The sequence below is a fragment of the Lolium rigidum genome, chromosome 6 (assembly GCF_022539505.1).
Source record: "Lolium rigidum isolate FL_2022 chromosome 6, APGP_CSIRO_Lrig_0.1, whole genome shotgun sequence".
Taxonomy (NCBI): Eukaryota; Viridiplantae; Streptophyta; class Magnoliopsida; order Poales; family Poaceae; genus Lolium; species Lolium rigidum.
The window spans coordinates 343,910,165-343,920,048 of NC_061513.1; the positions used below are offsets into that span (position 1 = coordinate 343,910,165).

Consider the following 9,884-nt stretch of genomic DNA (forward strand, 5'->3'; position numbering starts at 1 on the left):
GCAGTGCAATTTTTCGTGTCCGATTGACCAACTTTGATACACTGATACACGATAGAGCAACTTTAGAATCTGACGGGGCAACTTTGGTGCCCAGCGGTGCAATTTTGGGGTCCAACATGGCAATTTTGTGCCTGACAAAGCTACGATTTGTGGCAGGGTAATTTGGTCTCCAACTGAGCAACTTTTGTGCCCACCGACGCAATTTTGGTGTACGATAGAGCAACTTTGTGCCTGACAAAGCTACATTTGTGTCTGCCATGGTAATTTGGTGCCGGACAGAGCATCTTTAGTACCCGTTGGAGCAACTTTTGTGCTCAGCGGCGCAATTTTGATGTGCAACGGAGCAACTTTTATGCTGACAAAAGCTATATTCGTGTCTGGCAACGTAATTTAAGTGTCTAACAAAGCAACTTTGATGCGCGAATGAGCAACTTTGATACCCCATGGAGGTAGAGCAAATTACAAGATGTTTTTTAGCCAGCAAATTTGATCTTTCGGCTATGATACCCCACGGATGCGCGAATGAGCAACTTTGATACCCCATGGATGCGCGAATGAGCAACTTTGATCTTTCGGCTATGAAGTTGTGCGTTTAAATTGTATCACCGGACACTAAAATTGCTCTATTAGCACTAAAATTATTTTTGATCTATTAGCACTAAAATTGCTCTATGGATGTTCGTGTCTGGAAGCGCAATTTTTGTGTCCCACATAACAAATTTGGTACTCGTCGGAGCAACTTTGGTACACGTCGGAGCAACTTTGGTGCCTGACGGTGCAATTTTGGTGTTCGACGGAGAAGTTCTCGTCTGACAAAGCTACGTTCATGTCGGGCAGCGCAACTTTGGTGTCCGAAAGAGCAATTTTGATGCCGAAAGGATAACTTTGGTACCCGACGGAGCAACTTTGGTGGCTAGCAGTGCAATTTTTCGTGTCCGATTGACCAACTTTGATACACTGATACACGATAGAGCAACTTTAGAATCTGACGGGGCAACTTTGGTGCCCAGCGGTGCAATTTTGGGGTCCAACATGGCAATTTTGTGCCTGACAAAGCTACGATTTGTGGCAGGGTAATTTGGTCTCCAACTCGAGCAACTTTTGTGCCCACCGACGCAATTTTGGTGTACGATAGAGCAACTTTGTGCCCGACAAAGCTACATTTGTGTCTGCCATGGTAATTTGGTGCCGGACGTAGCATCTTTAGTACCCGTTGGAGCAACTTTTGTGCTCAGCGGCGCAATTTTGATGTGCAACGGAGCAACTTTTATGCTGACAAAAGCTATATTCGTGTCTGGCAACGTAATTTAAGTGTCTAACAAAGCAACTTTGACGGGGCAACTTTGATGCTCCGGACGTCCGTCTAGCACGCGCCCGCCGGAAAGAATTTAGGTTTTTCTTTTGCTATGTTTGAGAAAGCGGATCGAGTGTACGTAGAATTATTCTATGCAAACACCAGGCCGTTCCTTTAGCGTTCGTTGCAACGGCCCGTGGATGCGGATCACAAATTAACAGATAGCCCATGGCGGAAAAGGCGCTTCAGTGCAGCAAGTCTCTTCCTCTCCGGATTTCTTCCTTCTACTCGATCTCGATTACATCGATTACATCTTACACTGACACATATCCATCGAAGAGCGAAACCACCGAGTTCAAGCACAGAGCACAAGTAGGTGAGCACTGATGTCATCTTGTATTCTTGACAGCTGCAAGAAAGAAAATCTGGAATCCCTCTCAAGACAGATCCTTTTCCTAATAGATGTACTCCATGTGTGATTAACAACTCCTAACAGCGTGTGCTATCAGGTTGGAGCCTAGCTAATGGCTGGGCATCTAGTGCCCGTCCTTTTCTCCTTTGTCACTCTCAGTTTGCCCTAGCCTCGTATGTCCAGGGAGCCTGTCACCACCCAAAAGTCAAAACTGCATTATTATCATTGTTATTTCCTGATTAACTTTTCGTGTCCTCATGATGCCTCCTTTTCGTAGATAGATTCAGGTTTTGGTTCTCCAATGGCTTCAGTTTTTGCCACTTCTAGCAGTCTGTTACTCCGTACTTTGTTTAGTTAAGGACTAAATAAACTATGTGGTTAGGTACTTCAATAAAAATGATGCGATGACAGCAAATTCACACCTTAGCAAGCAACAAAAAGGAGATGAATTAAGCGTGTGACTGTGACTGGAAAAATAAAAGGGGTTAGGAAACTTGCAACGTCAGCTGAAACTTTTGAATCCCAGCTGTTAAAATCAAATGAGTTTTTTCAGGTAAAGAAAGTGTCCCTAGAACTAACTCATCTATTCTGAACAAAAGAGTCAGTAGGATATCAGCTAGAGAGTGTTCACAATTTTTAGATGCAGAGCTGTAGACTCCTGCTCATAAGACATGTCATGTCCGGTGCCTTGGGAGATGTGGGCCTAGGCCTCATGGGCTGGTGAGTGGTGACCATGGGCTGTCTCTACCGGTCGATGGCAACAAAAGGAGAGGCCGCACACAGAGAGAAGAGACGAACAGAACTGAAAGAAACAGAATACGTCTCCTTCCTCTGCCTTTCTCTCTGGTTTTCTTCTTTCTCATGGTGTAGTTGCTCTCCACAAGCAGCCTGTATCAGCCTCACGTCCCGGTGATCACCGGCGGCAACGGGGATCGTGACAAGATACCAGTTCTCAACAAGTTGCACATTAAGAATCAGCATAAGCAACCCTGCCAGAGTTTTTCTTCAGAAAAGAAGTTGAATCAAGAAGATGCAAAGCAGCAAATAATCAGAGCACCAAGAAGCAACCATCTTCATTGCAGCAAACACTAGTGTAGAAGGAGTTGACATTCCAATGTCCAAATGTAATCTGGATCTATACATCAACAATTCCTACCAAACAGCTAACCAAACAAATTGGGAAAACAAACTAACTGAAGCTGACACGCTGAAAACGAGAAACAGTAGAAATCGAAAGGCAGGCGTATCTGTGTATGGCCACGTAGCAGTACGGCAGTACCCGTCAAACCGAACCACAAATCTGAGCAGATCTTAGTAGAGATCTCTGGCGATCTGTAACTCTGCTACTCTGATGATCCGGAACTATATACAGCCTTTACCTCCACACGCGTAATGTACAAACTAGGTCCTCGAACTCTTTCATCTTGTCAGAGACTTGATCCGAGCAGGGAAAAAAACTCACCTATTGCTACACTGTGAACGCGTCTCAAAATCTGGTGAGGCACCATGCTCACTCATACTACCTCTTGACAAGTTTCGCAATCTCTGCCAGAACTTCATATTCTTGCCAGTCATCAGAGGGCCTGAGCTGGACTGCTTGCGGAAAGAACCTGAATCAGGAGCTGGAGTGAAGACAGGTGTGGAGCCAAACATCTCAGATAATAGCACCCTCTCTGCTTCCATGCCCGTTACATCGTAAACCGCTGTAGCATGAGCCGCCAACTCCTGGCTGAAACTTCCCGATCCAAGAACCTCATCACCCTCACTGCAGACAAGTTTCAATGCCTGCACGACTTCGCTCATGCTCGGTCGGTGTGCAACCTCAGGTTGTACGCACATTGATGCGATAGCTGCTGCTTTTGCCACGTTGTCTAGTGGTACATTAGGGCCAAGAAGCGGATCAACAGCTCGACGTAAGCTCACCACATTTGTCAGATATGGGCGAGCCCATGCAACTAGGCTTTCTTGCCCCGCAGGCTGAGACATGTCCACAGGCTTCCTACCTGTGAGGAGCTCAAGTAATACAACGCCATAACTGTATACATCACTCTTGACAAGAAGATGCCCCGTCATGGCGTACTCTGGTGCAACATATCTGAGAACAGAGATAGGATATTATATTTTTATTTAAACTATATCAAGATGGTGAGAAGGATATAGTCCATACCCGAATGTTCCCATCACACGAGTGGAAATGTGCTGGTTACCCTCCCCCCTCGCGGTCCTGGCCAGTCCAAAGTCAGAAACTTTCGGTGTGAAATCATGCTCTAGCAGTATATTGCTTGACTTGAAATCACGATGAATCACACAAGGGCTTGAATCTTCATGTAGATATGCAAGTGCCCGCCCTGCCCCAAGGGCAATCTTCATACATGCATTCCAATCAAGTGGAGCTATATCGCGATCCGCTCCTATATTGACCCAACACATGAAGTAGTTTCTTTTAGTCAACCACTTACACCTCTATATGCTGACCGAATTAAATCTGAAAACTTACCATGCAAATGGGATTCAACGCTGCCATTTGGAATAAGTTCATATACCAGACACCGTGCATTCTCCTCTACGCATATGCCTAACAGCTTGACCAAATTTCGGTGATGCAACCGTCCCAGCATCTCAACCTCTGCCAAGAACTCCCGTTCACCTTGGCCATCAAATCTTTTCAGAACCTTTACCGTGACAGTGGTTCCATCATCAAGTGTGCCCTGGTAGACACATCCGAAGCCACCTTCTCCAAGTACTGCCGAATCATCAAAGCCATTTGTAGCCTTTTCAATCTCAACAAATTTGAATGTTTTTGCCTGCCCTGTGTATGTTGCCATGCTTGAGCCCAGTGAACCGGATGGACCTGAATGTGAACTATGGCGACCAGGTAACAGTGTGTTACATGTCCCTGCAATCATGAGATGTTTCAGGAAGGAAACTTTTGCGGGCAAAAATGGACAAATATTACTGTAACAAGGAATGGTACAGAATGTTCAGAGCTGACCAGTCCTTATCTGAAATGCTACTATAAGCACTTTTGTTTTAGAAAATGGATACTATTACCACTGTGGGTTAGCATTTGAAGTAAGCAAATCAAGCTTGCTTATTTGAGAAAATAAAAAATTGGTTTTTCCAGCCATATACTTGACCTATTACTATCTAAAAAAATATGGCTGGCCTATTATTATCTAAATGTGTTTGCCTTATACAGATTTAGAAATGATCCCATAAGTACTTGAGAGTAGAGCTAGTATTCAAAGACGGTGGTTACTTTAATCCTCACAGATTGACAATTTCTAGTTCAGTAAAGTAGATTTTCACTGAGGGATAATATAAGAACTTTGCATGTCTCTATTATTGGTGGTTTTAATGTACATATAACCAGGACAAAGCTGTGCAAATATGACTTTTTATGTATATCAGTTGCAAGTTTTTTGTATGGGTTGTTCAGAAACATATGTTGCTTGGGAGGTCATGGCTGTATCTCTCCATGCGGCACAATGAATTATGGCAGCAATTAGGTATATGGTTTTCCCAAAGAACATCACCAGAAAATATTTCTCTACAGATAACACTGAATTTCACTAGCCAGTTGACATCCCTTAACTGAAAATATGCAATTATTGTTTCTGCTGTCAATTGAACAGCCAAGAGATATGACATCACACAATGGTGTATTTTTAGATATTAGAATTAAGTACACATACCAGAAAACCTCGAAAATTTTGGAATTGCACTATGTGGATATCTTTGAGCTATGTCATCTGAATCCCTGAACTTGAGTATAAGCAACCATGCAGCCGCAATGCAAATAATCAGCGCTATAACAGTGGATAAAACAGCAATAGCAATTAGGCTCCCATTCACTTTTCTTTTGGGTCTTCCGACATCGACCCCCAGTGGCTTCATTGCCCTTGCATTTCTGCTGTTCCCAAATGCACCATTACCAACACCGTCTGGTGCCGAAGGGGGGGAAGGAGGAAGCCCTGAACAAAATCCAAAATTTTGGTGAAACTCTTGGCGCAGAGGTGCAAAATACTTAACAGTGAGATATAGTGAGCATAACACACTGAATCCACTGATATTTATGAGATCAACCAAATGACTACAATATAATATATGTAAAATAGCTGGTAGCATTGACCAGACACAAATAATCAAATAAGACAGGTCAGGAGCACAAGCAATAATGCATACCTGGATATACAACATAGAGAATCTCATAGTCCCCGAAAACTGATGGCTTTAGAGGAATTCTTTTGCTCCACAATCTTTGAAATGCCGAGAAGGCAGTCGCATTATCAAAATTCAAATGCATTGGTACCAGATGCACAAGAACCACGGTCTTGTCAGGTTGGTCACCAGCTACATTTGCACCCATAACACGAACCTGCCTCCGAGCCATGTTTACCCCAGATCCCACTTCTTCAGCAAAATCCGAAACTAACGGAAAGAATGAATAAAGGTCCACACTTAAACGGATTCCAACTTTAATCGGTAGAACACAAGCACACGGAGCTCCCGCAGGTGGATCAGTTAGAGGCTCTGGGCATGATAACAAGTTGCAATCTGCATATTAACCGTTTACTAGGTAAGCAATCATCAGCATTATACACTTGCCCAGACCCATTATTTAAATTTTGAAAGAACAAAGATATGAGAACACATAAGAAAAATGTACCTAAATTAGGTGGCGGTGGGGGAAGTGCCCAAATAGGATGAGCTGATGGTGCTTTAGGCTCTGTTTTAGGAGGAATTGGCGGAAGGGTAGGAGAAACACGAGGTCCTGAAAATAACTGAAGTTTCAAACATCTGTACTGAAACGAGGAAGACAAATACCACATGTGGAAAAGCAAGAAAGGCTTTAACATACTTTTTCTGCCATTAGAGGGGGCCCTTGGTGACACTGGTGAAGGAGATGGAGGGTGCACAGGGAAGTTTGGATGACCTGGATAGGAAAATAGACGAAAGTGTTAGTACTATGAAATGAAATCAGTGTGTTTTAAAAGGAAGAACCATTACCTTGAAACATTGGTGGAGGTGCATGATGGTTTTGCCTTTTAGCCCCAATCTTCTGTGGAGGTCGAGCTCGTGAGATGTCAGGACCTATAATGCAGAAATTTTGAGAATCCTAATGTTCACATTTGACAATAGCTACCAAGCGGCAAGCCTGGTAAGTCTGAAACGAGAATCGACAATTGACAATTGCTATGTAACTAGCGGAGAGAGGTATTATGCTGAACCTTGAGCATGGGGTGGTGGGTAAGATGGAGCAAATGATGGACGCTCTCCTTTCGTTGGTACTGGAGGATGAGATCTGCTAGTGGGTGCTGGTTTAGGAGCTACTCCTAGTGACGGGGGCTGAGCACGTGGCACTGTTGGAGCATTCTTTGGGATTGCCGGCATATTTGTATCGTGGGGCAGAGGACTAGATGCAGGTGCAGGACCTGAAATCAGGAATGTTAGTAGTCAAGCTACATTGTCTTCTGCAAGCTAGCTGACAAAAAAAAACTGAGATTACCTCTAGTCGGTGATTTGTGAACCGGGGCAGTACTAGGTTTCTTTGGTGGGGGTGCACGCTCAATGCCATGGTTCTTACCACTTGCAGGAGGGGAAGCATTTGCTGGGGGCACTGTATTTCCTGCAAATAAACATGAAGTTCAATATCTAAGGACAAATGACATGGAGGAACAATATCAGATCAATAGCAACACATTTTTTGTACTCACCATTATTATGCTCAGTATTTGGAGGCAGTGCTTGTTGCTGAGGTGCTTGTACAATAATAGGTGGTGCAGTCGGAGGTTTCACAAGTTCCGGCGGAACTTCCAAGAAGAAATGGAAAATGGTAAGAGATATGCAAGTTGTATAATTTGATGTACCCGAAGGAACCAATTTACCTGAAGCCGAAGGAGGAACTGCGGGGAAACTGCTTGTAGGTGGTGGATATGGAGGGGCATCATTACCTAGAGAGGGAGAATGGAAGGGTGAATAATGAGGGAATAGACATATTTTGCACAATTCTGATTAACTTTTGGCACATATAGAATTCAGGAACCAAAGGGTTATGAATTGTTACTATCGGAATATATACCTGATCCAATTGGGCTACTTGGTTGATTGTTCACCGAAGGAGGTGGTGCTAGTGGCAGATTAGGCTTCACGGCCACAGAGGGAGTAGGAGCCTGAACTGAAGGTAGCACTGCAGGTGACCCAGGAAGTATTGGTGTGGGTTGTTCAGCAGCTTGAGGAGAAGCTGCTGGTGGGGGTACGTTGTCAGTGATCGCGGGAGGTGCGGTCTCAACTGGTGGAGGCGTAGACTCAACTGGAGGAGGCGCATTATCTTCTGCAAAATATTCAGTTAGTCATGCACGCATCAGGATTGGAGGGCCATATCTAAAAGAATATGAGCAACCTTTAGGAGGAACAACCGGAGCCGGAGCAGTATGCGGTTCAGTGGGTTTTTCGGCAGCTTGCGGAGGAGCTGCTGGCGGGGGCACGTCGTCAGTGACCGCGGGAGGTGCGGTCTCAACTGGAGGCGCTGACTCGACTGGAGGAGGTGCATTATATTCTACATAAGATTCAGTTAGTAATGCATCAGGATCGAAATGCCATATGTCAGTGAACATGAACTACCTTTAGGGGGAACTACTGGAGCTGGTGAAGTTTGCGGTTCAGTGGGAACTGCAGGGCTAGCAGCTCCCTTCTGGAGTGGAGGACTTGCTGAAGGAGTAAGAAGTGGTGCTGCAACAGACCAATGTAAGAGCCTACACATGAATTCTGATGATGATGGTTTCTTACAAATTCAGAGGTACCTGTTGGAAGAGTTATTGGGCCGAGAACGAAAGTAGGTTGAGGAGGACTAGAAGCTTGTCCTTGATCATCAGGAGAATTACCAACCCCGGGACCAGGAGCCAGATCAGTACCTAAAAGTGGAGTGAATAACACAGGTTCATGGAACAAGTATGTACACTACACTGCAGTAACTAAGCTCGGAGTTCAGTAACAGACAATCTACAGGTTGCTATCAGAGGCAAATTGTGAGTGTTATTCCACCACATAAACTGCAAAACAAGAGGAACGATTCCAAGTATGCATGCAACATGATATATTCCCTTTATCGAAAAAAAAAAGTATGCATCCAACATGATAATGCAGCATATTAATGTTAATTGGGGGCTATACAGGCCTGTGCCAGCCAAATCGTAAAACCCAGTGGCGCCAAATTAGCACGTTTTTGTTACAAGATTATGACCAGAAAGATCGGCAAGAGTGACAAAAGGGTAAAAGTAGTAAACAGATAAGTAGATGGAAAACAAAGCACATGTGATGCAATTAAAGCTGCAGCGACAGCTAAAGACAGGAAGCAGGAAATGCCAAGCCACCGACATCGCGCCGTCCCTCTTAATGAGAATTCAGAAGTGCGGAGCACATGGTGTTCGTCCTAACAGACTTTGCAAAACTATCCCGTTGTCTGCTCAAATCCTGAATTAACAACAGTGAATTGCGGTTTCGCAGCAGCAGATCAGCCAAACTAGCGTGTGCATTGCAGAAGGGGAAATTCTTGAATCCACAGGTTTTCCCCAAGCAAACTAAGGCAAAGGGGGGAAATCATGGAGAAACATTGAAACAAGCAAGCATTGGCATTATACAGCATCTACAGTATATCGGTTGATCCCCCATTACCCAAACTGAAGGAAAGGGGAGAAAAAAACTGAAACTGCAGCAATGCTGAACTTTGCTCACCTGTGGATCCAAGAACCGAGGCGAGGAGCACCAGCAGCACGCAAGCGAGAGGCCGCATCTCGGCCGAGCCACACGCACACACGGACACACAGACAAGCTCGTGGCAAGAGCAGGCGCGGCAGCAAGAGATCACAGCCGCGTTGGCTGTGGCGCGGCGGCGCACGCGCTCCTCCGGCACCCGCAAGAAGCCCCTAGAGCGCCGGAAAATGAGGGAGCCTGACCGCCATTTGGGCAACACGCCATGAGCAGGCAGAGGACCATGTGCGGAGGGAGGGATGGAGGAGCAGTGTGATGGAGGAAGAGGGGGAGTGCCCAGGAGGCCAAGGCACCAAACACCACTACTAGTCTAGTACTAGTACAGTATGGTACCAGTACTCAAGGGGGAAAAGTGTAGTGGTAAGCTAGTAGCAGCAGCTACAAGTAAATTACACAACAAAGGTGGAA

The 9,884-nt window shown here is 45.0% G+C and overlaps 1 protein-coding gene and 1 long non-coding RNA gene across 2 annotated transcripts; both read right to left on the bottom strand.

Annotated features, from left to right (window-relative positions):
- Window positions 1–3,075: 3,075 nt before the first annotated feature.
- LOC124664902 (receptor-like serine/threonine-protein kinase ALE2) lies at window positions 3,076–7,737 on the bottom strand. Its single transcript, XM_047202321.1, has 13 exons — window positions 7,727–7,737; window positions 7,595–7,623; window positions 7,424–7,519; window positions 7,216–7,335; window positions 6,938–7,141; window positions 6,717–6,800; window positions 6,568–6,642; window positions 6,376–6,480; window positions 5,892–6,263; window positions 5,402–5,680; window positions 4,204–4,602; window positions 3,874–4,117; window positions 3,076–3,801 (listed from the first exon to the last, which is right to left on the bottom strand). Exons 1-13 carry the CDS (start codon window positions 7,735–7,737, stop codon window positions 3,165–3,167), a joined length of 2,655 nt encoding a protein of 884 aa, XP_047058277.1. The 3' UTR covers window positions 3,076–3,164.
- Window positions 7,738–7,948: 211 nt separating this feature from the next.
- Window positions 7,949–8,441, bottom strand: LOC124666745. The gene is made up of 3 exons (XR_006991014.1): window positions 8,331–8,441; window positions 8,110–8,265; window positions 7,949–8,040 (listed from the first exon to the last, which is right to left on the bottom strand). It is a non-coding gene; the product is annotated as an uncharacterized LOC124666745 (long non-coding RNA).
- Window positions 8,442–9,884: the final 1,443 nt, after the last annotated feature.

Coding starts and splice junctions, on each gene's coding strand:
- LOC124664902 (XM_047202321.1), bottom strand. Junction 7,336..7,423: donor AAATACTGAGCATAATAATG/GTGAGTACAAAA, acceptor GTTTATTTGCAG/GAAATACAGTGCCCCCAGCA. Junction 7,142..7,215: donor TCACAAATCACCGACTAGAG/GTAATCTCAGTT, acceptor TCCTGATTTCAG/GTCCTGCACCTGCATCTAGT.